Raw genomic sequence first — 18,690 nt, forward strand, 5'->3', positions numbered from 1 at the left:
CAATGTTTTTCTTTTTAAAAACTTTTCTTTCTTTTATTGAAGTATAGCTGGTTTACAGTAGCATGTTAGTTTCAGGCGTTCAGCACAGCAAATATCTCTCTCTCACTGGGTCAGCAATTCAGAATAAATAAATGTGTATAATCTTCTTCAGAGTCTCTTCCCTTATAGGTTATTACAAAATACTGGGCCTCGTGCACGTGTCACACGGTTCATCCTTCCTGGTTGTCTGTTTTTTATACAGGAGCGTGTATACGTTAATCCCAACCTCCTAATGTATCCTTCCTATTCAAATTCCTCCATTTAAAATAAGTATGGTTAAATTTCTGATCTGAATGAATAACTGCAACTTGACATCTATTTCTGTTTCCCAAACCAGAACCCAGCTGGCTTCCCACCTGTGGACCTGTGCAATGGTCTGGCTCTGTTTCAACAGTCTGCATCCACGGGGCTCTTCTGGAGGGAGAGGTTGTACAGAGGAGGGACAGAAGAGAAAAACGTATTTATTTAGCTTCACTGGTAGTCAACGCTGGGCTTAGTGCCTCGTCAGGCTTGATCCCCATAATAAATGCAATCCCCATTTTACAGTTGAGTAGAGTATGACTCAGAATTTGTAGCTTGGCTGCACTTGTAAATTATGAAGAGTGAGAGTGTAAAAATTGGTTGTGCTGTATAGAAAATGTACAAATTATTCATGTACGTCTCAAACTATATTACAAAGCAAATCGCTAGTGAAACTGCTACCCAGGAATTCTAAGATCAGGGATTAGTTGTCTGCTTCTGAAATTTATGTAACTTTATCGTACTGCAGTCTTCATACTGGGGACATGTTTAGAAGTGGACTGCTGGGTCATAGGCTGTGCACATATGTTACCCGTAACAAGAGCAACTGTTCTGTCCTTTACTGAAAGTGGAGAGGGGTGACCTGCACCATCACTGTAACGCATCTTGTTGCTGTTGTTGGCCTCACGCATGCCGGATCTTAGTTCCCCGACTGGGTTCCCCACCCGGAGATGGAACCCACGCCCGCCACTGGAAGGCGGAGTCTTAAGCCTGGACCGCAGGGGAAGCCCCTGTAGCATGTCTTTCAGGCCTCTGCGCTGCTGAGGTCCGTTTATGTGCTGAGAACGCTTAGGTGCGTTAGAGCACCTCCGCCCACACTCCTTCTTTCGTATTCTTCTCAACTTCACGCCTAAAAGTCATGTCTGCCTTGCAAATGTGATGGAAGCAAGCTCCTGGCCTAGTTCTTAGCACTTGAGCAACCAGGGAACCAAAGCTGTTATAATAGTAAACAGTTGTTCAGTAACTAATTAAGAGGGGTTATTCTTTCTTTTTCTTTAATTTTTTTGACTGTGCCACATGGCTTGCAGGGTGTTAGTTTCCCAACTAGGGATCAAACCTGAGCAACAGCAGTGAAAGCCTGGAATCCTAACCATTAGGCAACCAAGGAGCTCCCAAGTGGGTATTTTTTCTCATATTAGAGCTGAAAGATGCTGTAAAGTCTCATATAATAATATACATTTTTTCCCAGCCAGCCCAGTCGATCGAACGAAGAACTAATGCTTGGAGAAGTGAGGTAGCGTGTTCGGAATGATTCAGCTCTCTGGGTGCAGAGCTGAGACGAGAATCTATCTCCTGACTCCTAGTCCAGGGCTTTCTCCATTGCCGCGTGCTTGATTTGCGCATGTGTTAGTCTCTCGGTCCTGTCTGACTCTGCGACCCCATGGACTATAGCCCTCCAGGCTCCTCTGTCCGTGGAGTGAGTTGCCACTTCCTATTCCCAGGGATCTTCCCGACCAAGGGATCAAACCCAGGTCTCCTGGACTGCAGGCGGACTCTTTACCACTGTGCCACCTGGGAGCCCCCTTGGGGAAATCCTCGCTGGAGAGGCAGGAAGGAGGGAAAGAAAGAGCAGATCCCAGAGACACACGTTTTAGGATTTTTTCTTTCTATGCGAATAAGCTGAACTTCATAGACGGCTGAGGAATGCCTCACATGGCAGCCCTTGTGCTGAGCTGATACCCGATAGCAACACTCTTACCCCCGTGCTGTGCTGATACCCGATAGCAACATTCTCACCCACCTGACGAAGACAGGCGGCTCCCGAGCCTTCTGCTAGCCTGTCTCCACCGTGAAGCAAAGATCGCAGTGACGAAAAGGCAGCGCCGTTGAAGGTGCAGATTAGGTGACGCAGTCGCCATGACGAACGGTGTGGCTTGGGGAGTTTCTGGCTGAGTTAGTTACATGCAGCGTTGCTACAATCCTTTATTTACCTTGTGCCCTGCCTCTGGGAATCTTTAAAATCTGCCCCCAGGAATCATTACTGTTCGCCTCACTCTAGCAGCAGTGTTATGAATAAGGAGGTTATTTAAACTTTGGTTGAGGATCATAAGACCTGAGAGGCCTAGCCCAGTTGTAAAGATGAGTCTGATTTATGCTTTTTTTATTTCAGTATTTATTTGATTTATTCATCTGCCTGTGCCGGGTCGTAGTCGTGGCACGTGGGTTTCCAGTTTTCTTTGCGGCGTGCGGGGTCTTCAGTTGCAGCGTGCGGACTCTTAGCTGTGACAGGTGGGATCCGGTTCTTTGACCAGGAGTCGGACCCCGACCCCCTGCCTTGAGAGTGTAGAGTCTTAGCTGCTGGACCACCATGCAGGTCCCTGAGTTATAGGTAAAAGATAAAACTGCCCCCTTACCATTTTCCATCACTTTCTTCCCTGATGATGATGAAGTGAGCGTTATTCCATTTTTCAAAGATGCTGGAAGGAAAAATCAAATCATTGTCCTTAAGAGACTTGCGTGTGAGAGGTGCTTGGATACCATATCAAGGTGTGGATCCGTGTGGTATCGGGTCCTTTGCGGGGAACTGAGTATCACTCAGGGGACAAGGTAGCCTGGGCCTCAGTATACAAGCATGTAAGGAACTTTGGGAAAATGTTAGGTGGCCCCGTTAGCCATTAGAACACTGCCCATGCAGACTGGCAAGCCGCACCCTGAGAAGTGGTCCAGGCGTTCGGATCAGACGGCTGGACTTTCCAGGTATGGATAACAAAGGAAAGAGACTTAAAATCACCCATAAAGAGGCCGTGCTCTATTTAGATACCTGTGCTGTTGCTTCCACAGTCTTGTCTGTTAGATTATGGAAGCCATGGTGTAATAATTTGGAGCAGAGTTTAAAGAACTTTCTGGTGCTAGTGGTCAAGAACCTGCCTGCTAATGCAGGAGACTCAGGAGACATGGGTTTGATCTCTGGGTCAGAAAAATCCCCTAGAGAAGGAAATGGCAACCCACTCCAGTATTCTTGCCTGGAGAACTCCATGGATGGAGGGGCTGGTGTACTATTATAGTCAATAGGGTCACAAAAAGTCGGATTCTGCTGAGCATGCATCATTAAAGAAATAGGAACAATTAAAATATAGCTTTTTTTCTTTCTAAACTTTCAACAGCTTTCAAGTGTTTCTTAATCTATGCATGACTTCCTTAATCTGGCTCACCCTCAGCCTTCTTTTGGTTTGGATACCTTGGCTGTGAAAGAGCCTCAAGCTTCGTCCTCAGCAGGTCTGGCTGTGGTGTGTATTTGCCACGGTAACACCTGACCCCGGGGCTCACATGTGGCTGTAACAGTGCATGTGCCGACCTGGTGGCAGGTTTGGTGGTTTGGGGTATTGCATTTTGAGCAACTTGGATATTATCTCTGACAATAGATCTCAGCTTGAGCATTTCATACATTGCTATTATTCATTTTAAAGTCTAAGAAAGAAAGAAAGTGAAGTCGCTCAGTCATGTCCGACTCTTTGCAACCCCATGCACTGTAGCCTGCCAGGCTCCTCTGTCCATGGGATTCTCCAGGCAAGATACTGGAGTGGGTTGCCATGTCCTTCTCCAGGGGATCTTCCCGACCCAGGGATTGAACCCGGCTCTCCCGCATTGCAGGCAGACTCTTTGCCATCTGAGCCACAAGGGAAGTCCTCATTTTAAAGTTTAGAAGATGGCAAAATTTGGCTTTGTGGATGAAATAGGAACTTCCCTGGTAGTCCACTGGCTAAGACTCCACACTCCCAGGGCAGGGGTCCCAGGTTTGATCCCTGGTCAGGGAACTAGAGCCCACGTGCCACCACTAAGGCCTGGTGCAGCCAAATAAATCAATAAATATTGTGGAAAAGTAAAAATTTAAAAATGAAAGAGACTGCAGGCAAGCAGTAATTACAATAACATCTGAAATGTCAGCCCCCCTCTTATATTTGGGGTTGTTAATTCTCAGAGCTGTAGAATGTATTCAGTTCAGTTCAGCCCCTCAGTCGTGTCTGACTCTTTGCGACCCCATGAGCTGCAGCACGCCAGGCCTCCCTGTCCTTCACCAACACCCGGAGTTTACTCAAACTCATGTCCATTGAGTCGGTGATAGGACCTGACAATTCACATTTTCAGCAAGCCCTTAAAAGGTGACTTATATTTGCAGTACAGCTTGAGAGCCGCTGTTCTATATTGGGATGGGATTTTCACTTAGGCAACTGAACAGCAAAAACGTCTTGAACAGGGACTTCCCTGGCGGTCCAGGGGTCGAGCATCCGCTCGCCAATGCAGGGAGCTCGGATTCGCTGCCCACTCGGGGAGGGCCTCACGTGTCGGAGCAGCCAAGCCCCAGCACAGCCAGAAACAAACCAATAGTTTCCTACACGTTGGCTTAAATAATGTAGACTGGATTTGTAGCTGAAACTTCTCACACGTAACTGGCTCAAAATAAGCTGCTTTGCTAATCAGCGTATTTCCTGTCTCAAGGAATGATCCAGTAGGATAGCTTGGATGCCTGGTGGGATTTGTAGAGAGAAATTCTACTTTTAGTGGCAGCTCGATTAGGGTGATCTCTAGACACCTCTGAGGACTCTGCTTGGTTGGGGATTTCAGTGTTGGCCTGCCCGTCACACCTTGGCTCTGCTCTCTGTCTCCTTTGATTGGACAAGCTTCCGTTTCCTACTCACCGGGACTCAGCTCTCCCTGATTCTTTTCTGTATCTGTCTGGGTCTCTGTCTTGCCCAGTGTTTTATTATTTTCAGGGAAAGCCTGAAGCAGCCTTCCCTTCTAACCCTTCCTTCTCTTTCAAGATCAGAAAGGAGAAAAAAGGACAGCTGAGAGTAGCTTCCATAGGAAAGTTTCTGTGGCAGGGATCCGAGTGCCTGGTGCATACAGATTTCCGGGGTGGAGAGAGGACACTGTGGTGACCCCAGGTGCGGTGTGTCTCCTCCACCTCACTCCCAGTCTGCGTGAAACACTCAGATGATTGTGATGGGCCCAGCCATACAAGGACTACTGGGCAACTGCACAACCCCGAGGGCACCCTGGCTGTTTGGAGGGCTAGTGGTTAGTGTCCGACCACCAGCACGGGGCAGGGGGAATTAGAGGCGAGGTTGCTTCCTTGGTTTGGCTCCTTCTCGGGAGGAAGCCTGGGGCGCAGCCTCGGTGTTTATCCAGCCTGGTCTCAGCTGCGGTGTCCGAGTCCTGCCTCTTCTTCTTGCTACTTCCTACCCGACCGACTCCGGTTTTCACAACCTTTCTGCACTGCCCTGCTGCTCAGAGACATCACGTACCCAAGACCTGGGGAGGCTTTGTTCCTCCTCTTCATCAAGGATGGTGTTGTTCCGTCGCTCAGGCGTGTCCGACTCTTTGCGACCCATGGACTGCAGCATGCCAGGCCTCCCTGTCCTTCACCTTCTCTCGGGGTTTGCTCATTAAGGATAATATCTTCCATTTCCCTTCTTTATATAGTGAAGGTAAAAGATATATATGGGAAGACAAGAACTTGAAGGTAATATGCAAAAATAGTAAGTAGTTATATTCACTTGAATTATGAGTAGTTTTTTCACTTCTGCAAACTTCTCTAATACAGCTGGTATACTGCTTTGCTTTTTAATTAGTAAACTGTTTTTTTTTTTTTAAGAGAAACAAAACCAAAGCACTGTTGAGATGGAAACAGGGGCACCTGAGCTAGGGGGAGAGGGCTAAGAGGTACCCACTTCTACTGAAAATTAGGACTGAGTGTGCAGTGTAGGGAACATGGTGAAAAATGCTGTAATGACTTTGTAACTAGATGGTTACAAGGCGACAGACGGTAACTAGAGAGGGTCATTTTGTAAAATGTATGAAATTATCGAGTCACTGTGGTGGCACACCTGAAACTAATATAAGTCAGTCATATTAATTTTAAAGTGAAAACAAAAGGTAGAAAAAGTGACGGTGTCCTCCTTGTAGGAAATGAGTTCAGAGCAGCTACAGGCACTTAGGAATGAGCTCTTTTCAGTGAACCGTGGAAATGAGGGTATTGCAATCAAAGCTTTGAAAACCGATCTGATAAAGATAATTGTAAGCAGAAGAAAAACGCCACAGCCTCACTTGAATGTTCGTAACCACCTGGGGTGGCATCTAACGCCCTCTGACCCCTGCGGGAGGTGCTGGGCACCCAAGGTTGGTCTGTTCAGAGCTCATCACATGTTCCGTGTGTTTGTGCTTTTTCATGTCAGTAGAGAAATCATTTCGCCCGGGCTGTGTGGTTTCCATTGTTACTTGTCACGTGTGTTGATTTTCAGAACATAGTGTACCAGAGATGCTAGCTCGGAGTTCATGAAAACCAAATACATTGCATGGCAGTGCCTGCCTTTCCAGGTCATTTTGCACGTTTTTAGTAACAGGACATTGGACCCGCTGTAAACCACAGCACCTGTTGGGACCGCTTAGGGAGAGATGATGTCTTTCCAACAGCCTGACTCTAAAAATACTACCTTGAAGATAAGCAGGACACATGTTTGAAAGGCTTTTTTTTTTTTACTCATTCAAGGGGAAAAAATGAAATAAATGTCTAAATTTCTATATCGTTGAGGATTTTAAGTGACAGAAGAAGCAAGTCAACCTCAACTGAGTAAAAACCTTCTTATGAAATTGGAAGAAGCGAAACAACATCATGAGATATTTGCAGGAACCCAGACTGTTTAACTAGGGCGTCCTTGGTGGCTCAGATGGTAAGAGTCCTTCTATCCGCCTGCAATGCAGGAGACCCAGGTTTGATCGCTGGGTGGGGAAGATCCCCTGGAGAAAGGAACAGCTACCCACTGAGTGTTCTTGCCTGGAGAATCCCATGGACAGAGAGCCTGGCGGACCACAGTCCATGCGGTTACAAGAAGTCAGACAGAACTGAGCGACTAACACTTTCACTTTAGTTTTGAAGCACCAAGCCCACCTCTCCTTATCTGTTTCTCTCTGGTGGCCCCAGATCGGGGATCACAGATCTGAAAGACCTCTCAGCTAGGTGTAAGGAAAACAGGAAGTGCTGAGGACCGCAGCAAACGAGAGAACATGCCCATTGAAAGGGGCAGCCGCTATGGAGAAGTGTCCAGTGGCCATCCAGGTCTGTTGTGGTTAGATCTTCAGACTCTTCCAAAGAGGCCAGAATTTGGAATTTTTAAAAAATATTTGTTTTTGTTTCTTTACTTATTTGGCTGCACTGAGTCCCAGCAGGGGCACGCAGGATCTGCAGCCGTGTTCCCGCGTGCAGAACCTTTGTTCCCGCATGCAGAACCTCTAGTTGCAGAATGTGGCATCTGGTTCCCTGACCAGGGCTCGAACCTGGGCCCCCTGCACTGGGAGCGTGGAGTCTTAGCCACTAGACCACTAGAGAAGCACCCTAGAAATCTAGATTTTTGTGTGAAAATTTCCTAATTTTTAAATGTTGGTCAATGGAAACAAAGACAGCGTAGGGGACGGAATACAGCTCTGGCTGAGACTAAATGCTGTGAGCACTCCCTGAGCGACCAGGAGACGTGTCTCACCCTTTCGAGCCTGTGAGGGGGTCGCCAGACCCGGCAGCTTCTGCCCTCTCCTTGGGCAACACAGGACTCTTCAGCCGTTTGCAGGAAAGAAGCGCCTTACTCTAAAGTCAGCGCTCTGGATCGGGAGGGGATGGAATTCTCGCTCTTTGACTCCTGAGTATGCTGCAGCAGAAAACACAAACCTCTAGCGAGCGTCCACATCGTTGTTCAGTTGCTCAGTTGTGGCGTTGTGTCCGACTCTTTGCAACCCCATGGACTGCAGCACGCCAGGCCTCCTTGTCCTTCACTGTCTCCCGGAGCTTGCTCAAACTCGTGTCCATTGAGTCGGTGATGCCGTCCAGCCATCTCATCCTCTGTCGTCCCCTTCTCCTCCTGTCCTCAATCTTTCCCAGCATCAGGGTCTTTTCCAATGAGTCAGCTCTTTGCATGAGGTGGCCAAAGTATTGGAGTTTCAGATTCAACATCAGTCCTTCCAATGAACACCCAGGACTGATCTCCTTTAGGATGGACTGGTTGGATCTCCTTGCAGTCCAAGGGACTCTCAAGAGTCTTCTCCAACAGCACAGTTCAAAAGCATCAATTCTTTGGCGCTCAGCTTTTTTTATTGTCCAACTCTCACATCCATACATGACTACTGGAGAAACCATAGCTTTGACTAAATAGACTTTGTTGGCAAAGGATTTATTGTCTTTGCTTTTCAATGTGCTATCTAGGTCTGTCACAGCTTTTCTTCTAAGAAGCAAGCGTCTCTGTTACGATAGCACTAAATTGTCCTGCAAATTAGTCGTAGTTTGCTTCGGGATGTACTCTGACCTGCTCATGTGACCATGATTCTGACTTCAGCTGTGGTTGAGAACTGCTGATTCTGTACAGGATGTGCTCTGGGGGAAAAAAAAGTGCCCTGAGCTCACAAGCCAGGTTTCTGGAAACGGGAATGGAGAAACAGCGACCATTCTCCTTGCAGAGGACGGCGCCGAAGCTGGGGAGCTGAGTGGAGGATACAGAGGTTCATGAGAGCAGCCCGTGTCTGCTGAGTAAATAAACACTGTTCCTGCCACTCTGTACATTCCATCTGGTTTTGCATATGACCTTGAAAAAAGATATTTTTAAAGGAAAAGAAGTTAATTGAAGCCACTATTGGTATAGGGCTTGATATTTGCAAAGCAATTTTAAATTCATTGATTTGAACCTGTGAAGATAAGTGTTTTTACCCAACTGTGTCTTATAAATGATGTCACTGACGCCTAGAGGAAGACCAGAAAAGGAAACTAGGACTTAAATCCATATCGCTGGATTCCAGATCCTGTACCTTTTCCATAGATACACAGTTGCCCTTTTAATATGTTCCAATTTTGATTTATCTAAGTAATAGTTATAGGTATCTTTAGACTTACTAATACAGTATATTATATGTTGTATTTTATATTTACATTTAAGATATGACATACAACTTATATTCTGTATTGTTTACATTTCATATTTGTTATCTTTGTTAATACAGTGTTTGAGTTTCTATAGATCCTACACACTCAGAAAGCAGTAAGAGGAAATTGTGATTTTGGGTGTTTTCGTATTTTCACATTCTTTGTGTCATCAACACTAACATAAGTGAAAGTGAAAGTGGAGTTGCTCAGTCGTGTCCGACTCTTTGCGACCCTGTGGACGGTAGCCCACACTAACATAATTTATTAATAAATAATTGAGAGCAGGTGTGCACCTTCATGGGCTTTCCAGGTGGCGCTAGTGGCAAAGCCCTCACCTATAGGAGATATGAGTTCATTCTGGGGGTCAGGAAGACCCCCTGGAGGAGGGCATGGCAGCCCACTCCAGTGTTCTTGCCTGGAGACTCCCGTGGGCAGAGAAGCCTGGCGGGCTGCAGTCCATGGGGTCGCGAAGAGTTGGAAATGACTGAGCGACTTCCAGCTTCGGCTTAACGAGTTCTGGTGAATCCTTGTTTTTTCGCGTCTGGTGAAAGTTAGACATGATTAGACTTTCGCATTAGACAGGATAACACCTCTCAGCAGCTGCAGCTTGTATTCCCTTAGGAAGGTGGGGTTAGAGCCTGAGGTTAGCACCCACGGTAACAAATTCTTGAATTACTCAATCTCAGGTGCTCCCTGATGGTCCAGTGGCTAAGACTCCATGCTCTCACTGCAAAGGGCTCTTTCATTCATGGTTGGGGAGCTAAGATCCCACACGCTGTGCCGTGTGGCAAAAATCAGTAAGTGCGCTTAGTTTATTTTTAAGTTTTTATTGGAGAATAGTTGATTTACCGTGTTGTGTCCGTCTCTGCTGTACAACAACGTGTCGGTTGTACATATTCATATAGCAGCTCTTTTTAGACTCTCTCCCCATATTAAGTCATTACAGAGTATTGAGCTCCCTGCAGTATGCACTTCCCTGCTGCACATGTATCACTGTGCCGAGCAGCTCCAGTCGTGTCTGACTCTTTGTGGCCCTATGAACTATAGCCCACCAGGCTCCTCTGCCCAGGGGCTTCTCCGGGCAAGAACACTGGAGTGGGTTGCCGTTTCCTCCTGCAGGGGAGTCTTCCTGTCCCAGGGGTGCAACCTCAGTCTCCTGTGGCTCCCGCGCTGGCCGCCGGCTCTTTACCACCAGCGCCGCGAGGGAAGCCCCCCCCGTATAGTCCCGTGTGGGTGTTCGTGGCAACCTCCCACTTTATCCCCCACCCACCACTCTATCCCCCCGCCCCCCACTCTATGCCCCCGCCCCTCACTCTATGCCCCCGCCCCTCACTCTATGCCCCCACCCCTCACTTTATCCCCCACCCCCCACTCTATCCCCCACCCCCCACTCTATCCCCCACCCCCCACTCTATCCCCCACCCCCCACTCTATCCCCCACCCCCCACTCTATCCCCCACCCCCCACTCTATCCCCCGCCCCCCACTCTATGCCCCGCCCCCCACTCTATCCCCCGCCCCTCACTCTATCCCCCGCCCCCCACTCTATCCCCCCGCCCCCCACTCTATGCCCCCGCCCCTCACTCTATGCCCCCGCCCCTCACTCTATGCCCCCACCCCTCACTTTATCCCCCACCCCTCACTCTATCCCCCACCCCCCACTCTATCCCCCGCCCCTCACTCTATCCCCCGCCCCCCACTCTATCCCCCACCCCTCACTCTATCCCCCGCCCCCCACTCTATCCCCCACCCCCCACTCTATCCCCCGCCCCTCACTCTATCCCCCGCCCCCCACTCTATCCCCCGCCCCCCACTCTATCCCCCGCCCCCCACTCTATCCCCCACCCCCCACTCTATCCCTCACCCCTCACTCTATCCCCCACCCCCCACTCTATCCCCCACCCCTCACTCTATCCCCCACCCCTCACTCTATGCCCCACCCCCCACTCTATGCCCCACCCCCCACTCTATCCCCCACCCCTCACTCTATCCCCCACCCCTCACTCTATCCCCCGCCCCCCACTCTATCCCCCGCCCCCCACTCTATCCCCCGCCCCCCACTCTATCCCCCACCCCCCACTCTATCCCTCACCCCTCACTCTATCCCCCGCCCCCCACTCTATGCCCCACCCCCCACTCTATCCCCCACCCCTCACTTTATCCCCCACCCCTCACTCTATCCCCCACCCCCCACTCTATCCCCCGCCCCCCACTCTATCCCCCGCCCCTCACTCTATCCCCCACCCCCCACTCTATCCCCCGCCCCCCACTCTATCCCCCGCCCCTCACTCTATGCCCCGCCCCTCACTCTATGCCCCGCCCCTCACTCTATGCCCCGCCCCTCACTCTATGCCCCGCCCCTCACTCTATGCCCCGCCCCTCACTCTATCCCCCACCCCCCACTCTATCCCCCGCCCCTCACTCTATCCCCCACCCCCTCACTTTATGCCCCACCCCCCACTCTATCCCCCACCCCCCACTCTATCCCCCACCCCTCACTCTATCCCCCACCCCCCACTCTATCCCTCACCCCTCACTCTATCCCCCGCCCCCCACTCTATGCCCCACCCCCCACTCTATCCCCCACCCCTCACTTTATCCCCCACCCCTCACTTTATCCCCCGCCCCCCACTCTATCCCCCGCCCCTCACTCTATCCCCCACCCCCCACTCTATCCCCCGCCCCCCACTCTATCCCCCGCCCCTCACTCTATGCCCCGCCCCTCACTCTATGCCCCGCCCCTCACTCTATGCCCCGCCCCTCACTCTATCCCCCACCCCCCACTCTATCCCCCGCCCCTCACTCTATCCCCCACCCCCTCACTTTATGCCCCACCCCCCACTCTATCCCCCGCCCCCCACTCTATCCCCCGCCCCTCACTCTATGCCCCGCCCCTCACTCTATCCCCCGCCCCTCATTCTATGCCCCGCCCCCCACTCTATCCCCCGCCCCTCACTCTATCCCCCACCCCCCACTCTATCCCCCCGCCCCCCACTCTATGCCCCCGCCCCTCACTCTATGCCCCCGCCCCTCACTCTATGCCCCCACCCCTCACTTTATCCCCCACCCCTCACTTTATCCCCCACCCCCCACTCTATCCCCCACCCCCCACTCTATCCCCCACCCCCCACTCTATCCCCCACCCCCCACTCTATCCCCCACCCCCCACTCTATCCCCCGCCCCCCACTCTATGCCCCGCCCCCCACTCTATCCCCCGCCCCTCACTCTATCCCCCACCCCCCACTCTATCCCCCCGCCCCCCACTCTATGCCCCCGCCCCTCACTCTATGCCCCCGCCCCTCACTCTATGCCCCCACCCCTCACTTTATCCCCCACCCCCCACTCTATCCCCCGCCCCTCACTCTATCCCCCGCCCCCCACTCTATCCCCCACCCCTCACTCTATCCCCCGCCCCCCACTCTATCCCCCACCCCCCACTCTATCCCCCGCCCCTCACTCTATCCCCCGCCCCCCACTCTATCCCCCACCCCCCACTCTATCCCCCGCCCCCCACTTTATCCCCCACCCCCCACTCTATCCCCCGCCCCTCACTTTATCCCCCACCCCGCACCCCTGGTAACCGTGCTGCGGGGGAAGCCCCGCTACAGTCCCCTGTGGGTGTTCGTCGCAACCTCCCACTTTACCCCCCCACGCCTGGTAACCCTGAGTTGTTTTCTACATCTGTGACCGCTGCGGCCTTGGAGATGCGCTCCTTGGCGCCCTTTTCGGGCCCCACACGCGGGCGACGCCGCCTCCCGCCCGCCCCTCGCGTCTGCCTCGCTGCGCCGCGCGCGGCCGTCTCCGCCCCATCCGTGCGGCGGAGCGGAAGCGCCGCGCCCTCGCCCGGGGCCGCCTCGGGACTCAGGAGATGCTCTGTCTCTGCCCTCCAGGTCTGCCAGTTCGTCGTCTCTGTGAACGGGCTTAACGTGCTGCACGTGGGCTACCGGACGGTGAGCAACCTGATTCTGACCGGGCCCCGCACCATCGTCATGGAGGTCATGGAGGAGCTGGAGTGCTGAGCCCGGGCCGGGCAGCGGCTCGCGGCGGGCGGGGCGGCGGCGGCGGCCCCGCGGATCTGCGCTCCGCACACTCGCGTCTTCATTCGAGTTTCCTGCGCTGATGCCCTGTTGAATGCAGGAGAACCAGGGAGTATGTCTTTAAAAAAGAAAAAAGGGAAAAAGACAACACCTGTCGGTGCAGAAAAAGTTTCAGACATAGAATTTTTTTCCCGCATAGTTGCATTGCCTTACTCAACTTCCATTTGTAGTTCACGTCCGTTGTTTCCGGTCTCGGTTCACAAAAAGTTGAGATGCTTCTTTCGCCAAAACAGCAACGTGCTAAATCTGCCTTCGTGGGAATCAATACGGTAGTTTCTCTAGACTTTACGTTCTACTCTCACCAAAACGAGCATGGATCTGCTTATTAGAGGATCTCGATTTCACTGAATTTCAAACTGAAGCAACATCCAAAGGAATAGTACTTGTTAACTGGCGTTTTGAAGGTTCTAAAGCGTTTTTTGACTTTTTCTTAATTCCTGCCTTTAGTATCAACTTCTAACTTAATGTGTGTTTTCAGTCATGGCAGTGGTCAAAAAGCAAACCCTTTGTGATGACGTGGGTGGGGCAGAGAGAGAGAGAATTACTTAAAACTATGTGGGCTCTGTTTTCTCTTTCTGAGCCTGGATCATTCTGTCAATCAGCAAGAGCAGCTTTCTAGAAATAATTCTGAATATGTTTGTATGTACATATATAATTCAGAATCATGCTTCTGCCAAGATCTCACGCTGAAGCTGTCCCTTGTGAAGTATTCTGGAACTTGGCCCATATATGATAACACTTGAAACTAAATTGCCTTATTGGCCTGAATTTTCACTAGCTTTCTAGTGTGACACCTTCTAGGAACATGACATGCTGCTTATTTGGTGGGATTATTTTTTGCCAAAAGCACCTTCTTGTGCTGTAACTTTTTAGCCCACTTGTACATATGCACGTGTCTTTTTTTTTTTTGGTTTTGTTTTTGGTCTTGAAGAAAATGCATTTTGGAGCTTGGTGTGTAGAGGAAGTTTCTCAGAGTGCCAAATTAGGGAGTCAGGGAATGCCCAATTCCTTTTATTTTCATATAACGCGGTCTGAATGACGAGGCTACTTTCTTATCATGTAGTAACAAAGTGCGCATGTTGTGCCTCGGCCTTTGTTTAGTGATGGGTTATAACATGGTGGTTCTGGTAGAGTGGACGCGCTGTGCTGAAGATGTCAGCTCTCTGTGTTTCTGGTAACCCACCTTTCTCGTCTGTAGCCTTAGGCCGAGAGCAGGGTTTTGCAGGAATGCAGAATCTACCGCGAGTCCTGTCAGCCCCGCCGCGGGAAGTCCTGGCGTCTCCGTGTGCCCGCGCGTTTACGCCGTGCACCAGGCGCTGTGACCGCTCTCCATGCTCATCACGACCCGCGAGGCAGTTAGAATCGCCCTGGTGTTTCGGACTTTTCGCTCAGTCTGAGCAAGTTTAGAGGAGGTCTCTAAGGCCCCACCGCGGCAGGAACTCCTGGGCGACAGCCTGGATTCAGGCACCGTCTGTCCAGTGCAGGCGCCCTGACCCCACCCCAGCCCTCCGCAGCCTTCTGCCCCCGAGCTGCGCGCACACTGCGGCCTCTCCTGCTGACCCGGGCGGTCAGCGGCGGCCGCATCGCCGTGTCACAGCGGAGGAAGCGGGCTCATCAAGGCCCGAGGCTGTTAACAGTCCAGGGGAGGCGTTACCCATCAGGCTTTCTTTAAAGGTCGTCCCAGATGCCTTCTGGGCCTGGGTGTTCACCACCGACTCGAGGAGGAGGCAGGCCTCCGGGGACGGCATCCTCCCGCCGGCCGCTGCTCCTTTGCTGCCGACCTGATGACTCTTCGGGTGTTGGCCCAGCTCCACGTCCCTTCAGCCAGTCTAAGCAGCAGAGAAAGGCTTTCTTTGATTCAGAGGGTGGCGTTGATGTCTTTGCTCAGATGAAGGCCCAGGTGAAGGAAGGGATACTAAGGTGAAGGGAGGGAAGCCTTTGGCTCCCACCACCCTGAGCTTAAAGCCCAAAAGCCAGAGAATTCTGCTTCAGGAGAGCGCCCCCTGAACCGTGGCCCCAGCCCACACTTCATCCTCACCCTGTGAGTGCTCCTCACCGAGGGCCTGGCTGAGCTTTCTCCAGCCTTTGCACATCCAGTTTTTCCTCCCTGGAATATTATCCTTTCTCTGTCTCTGCCTGGAACGGTCTGTCTTACGAACTCCCGTTAGATATTGTCTTAGATATTCCCTCTGGGAAATCTTCACCAGCAGCCTGGTTCTGGGATGGATGCCCTTCTCTGACTTCCCGGGGACCCCTATACACCAGCCTCCCGCGATCCCAGCACTGCTGACATTTCCTCGGAAACAGTCCCGTCCCCCGTGCTGTCTCCCGGAGATCTCTCTCAGCGTCTGCAGAACGGGACTGTGTCAGGCGTTGCCGTCGCCTAGCACGTTTCCTGACACAGAGCAGGCTGTCAGCTCTCCACTGCTTCTGAGCAGTCAGGCCGGAGCATAGCTTCTCACACTCCTGATTCGCCCAGGAGCCTGTGGTTGGCCTTCGGGCAGAGCTGTGCTAGGGTGACTGAGCACAGCCTGGTGTCCTGGCTGAGTTCACACGCGCACCTGAGGTCAGTGCTCAGGGCCGATGCTCGGGGCTGGCTGGCGGGGGCTGGCTCTGTGACTCCGTCTGGCTGTGGCCTGGGGCTGTGGCTGAGACTCCTCCGTTGGACTCACATGGTCTTTCCCCATAGCTGACCCAGGCTTCCTTGTTAGGTCTCAGGAGATCAAGTGAAGTGAAGTGAAGTCGCTCAGTCGTGTCCGACTCTTTGCGACCCCGTGGACTGTAGCCTACCAGGCTTCTCCGTCCATGGGATTCTTCAGGCAAGAATACTGGAGTGGGTTGCCATTTCCTTCTCCAGGGGGTCTTTCCGACCCAGGAATCGAACCCGGGTCTCCGGCATTGGAGGCAGACGCTTTAACCTCTCAGCCACTGGGGAAGCCGCGAGCGCCAAAGAGAGGAAGAAGAGAAGCTGCAAGCCCTTCTGTGGACCCGCCCGAAGCCGCCCAGGGTCACTTCCGTAGCCTTTTCTTGGCTGGTGCAAGTCACAAAGCTAGCCCAGAACCAAGAGGCCCGAAAGCAGGCCGCCCCTGTGATGGGAGGAGCTGCCGAGAGTCTGGCCGTTTTTAATCCGCCCAGAGTAGATACTCCCTTTTGAGTGAAGGCCTAAGGAGTGACCTCGCTGTTGCAAGACGTCAGCAATCCAGATGCCACTCACTGCCCACCCGCTGGGTAGAAGTGCAACCTTGTGAACAAAGCCCCACGCCCAGTGAAAACTGAAGTCAGGAGATCCTAAAGCCGCAGTGCTGTGTGGGGCCCCGGCAGCGCGGGTGTTGCCCTCTGCCTTTCGCTGAGGCGTGGAGCGGTCTTGGTGGGCGGGCCGGGGCCCAGCACCTCCCTCCCTGCAGTCGCGAGTCCTCAGCGTGGCCTCCCCAGTGCAGGGCGGGGTGGGGAAGACGGGCGTTTGGCTTTGGCTTGTTCGTGACACGTGGTTGTGCCGTGTACCCGTGAAAGTGAAGGATACGTTCTTTAACTCAGGCCTTGAGTTGTTAAATCATAGCATATTAAAAAGTAAATATTTTTTATGGCATTTTGACAGTTGAACTGCTTTAAAATTCAGAAATTCCAGTCCTAAACGGAACACCAAGAATTATTCCGAATTAGGAGGAAGCAGGATTTTGAAGAACTTTTATTTCCTACGTATGTGTGTGTCTGCGTTGTGGGGAATTGTGTGTGAGTTGAGATCGCTCATGGAGAATCTCTGAAATGGCTTAGTTTGTTCCCAGAGAAGACACGTTTGGGTTTCCAGGTGTCTGTGTGTCTGTGATGGAGACAGAAATCACTTGACGTCGAGTCACGAGCACATGTGTACTTTCGGTGCTGATTTGAAAGCCATGTTGGTTGATTCTGCTGTAGAGAGAAACCGCAGCCGTCCTTGGGGCTGGTTCTGCTATCGGATGTTCTCTTATTAACCTCTGTCAGATAATTATATGAACTGATAAATTTCTGGTCGAGAAATGGTGGGTAACATGAAGAGATCCGTGTTTGAGTAGATTAGATACGACCAACCTCACACTGCCTTAAGGTGAATGCATTGGAGCGGTAACAATTAATAGTTTAAAAATCACTGCTTTCAGTCCAAAATAGAGTCTCACTTTCCCAAATACTCATTCCTTTCAAATATGTCATGAAAATAATCTGCTTTAAGATCTGTTTGAATAGTGTTGACTATTCTCTCCTGTTCAATATTAATCGTGTTTCATTTTGATTATCTGTGATCAGAATAACCCAAGATCATTTCAGTTTTGCAAATTGGTTGGAGTCTGTTGGTATCATTGACCATGGTTTTACTCATTCAAAGAAGAATTTCAGATATAATGTGTTTTCCCTCAGTTCAGTACCAAGAGGACAAATTTACTGTGTACCAAAAGGAAGTTCATAATCAAAATCACTATATGGTATTGTGAAATGCATTAATATATGTACTTAATATATATGTTTATTTTTAAATTAGGTTGAAATTTATTTTCTCTGTTTCTTAAAAGTTACAGCAAAATAATTAAAATTATAATATGACAATAGTATAGCATGAAATAAATGTTAAATTTTTAAAATGATGCCTTTAAGGTTTCAGCTTTTCCTTTCTTTAGAGAAAATTAACCATTTTTTTATCCTAAGAAAGAGTTGCATTGTAAAGCTGATCTACAACTAATCTGTCAGAGAGCACACGTGGGGCTGGTGTCCAATTCTCTAATGTAACCAAAAGTGCCATTTGTAAAACTACTTAATGATGGATGTTTTCTGAAGCTCTTTTGCCTGGAAAAAAGAAAAAAAAGTGCATTAAAAAGGTTTTTTCTCTACTGTATTGATTTGAAATCATTTTCTCCCTACACATGTATTGAGTGTTGGGAAGAGCTGACTCATTTGAAAAGACCCGGACGCTGGGAAAGATTGAGGGCAGGAGGAGAAGGGAACGACAGAGGATGAGATGGTTGGATGGCATCGCCGACTCAATGGACATGAGTTTGGGTGGACTCTGGGAATTGGTGATGGACAGGGAGGCCTGGCGTGCTGCAATTCATGAGGTCGCAAAGAATCGGACACGACTGAGCGACTGAACTGACTGATGGAATAGTCTATATGGAAAAATGCTATGTGGTTGCTATTTTGAAATAATGTTAGTTATTTTTTTATTTTCAACTAATTAGGGAATCAGTTCCACAATTCAGTGCATGCAGGGTATAAGTAAGGAGGTGAGTGGTTATCCAGACTATATTCAATACTAACCAAAAGAATGTTGCATTTTTCTCTCATTTATTCACTTGCTCGTTCATTCAGGAAGCCTCCCTGAGGGCATGT

General features: G+C 50.7%; 1 protein-coding gene across 2 annotated transcripts in view; it reads left to right on the top strand.

Moving 5' to 3' along the window:
* Window positions 1-18,181, top strand: part of DEPTOR (DEP domain containing MTOR interacting protein) — a 162,973-nt gene extending 144,792 nt beyond the window's left edge. For both annotated transcript variants that reach the window (XM_052651523.1, XM_052651524.1), the window contains exon 9: window positions 13,129-18,181. In XM_052651523.1, coding sequence (XP_052507483.1) covers window positions 13,129-13,257 — 129 coding nt within the window. In that variant the 3' untranslated portion in view covers window positions 13,258-18,181. The remainder of the gene's footprint in view (window positions 1-13,128) is intronic.
* Window positions 18,182-18,690: the final 509 nt, after the last annotated feature.

Source organism: Budorcas taxicolor, chromosome 14 (genome assembly GCF_023091745.1).
Source record: "Budorcas taxicolor isolate Tak-1 chromosome 14, Takin1.1, whole genome shotgun sequence".
NCBI lineage: Eukaryota > Metazoa > Chordata > Mammalia > Artiodactyla > Bovidae > Budorcas > Budorcas taxicolor.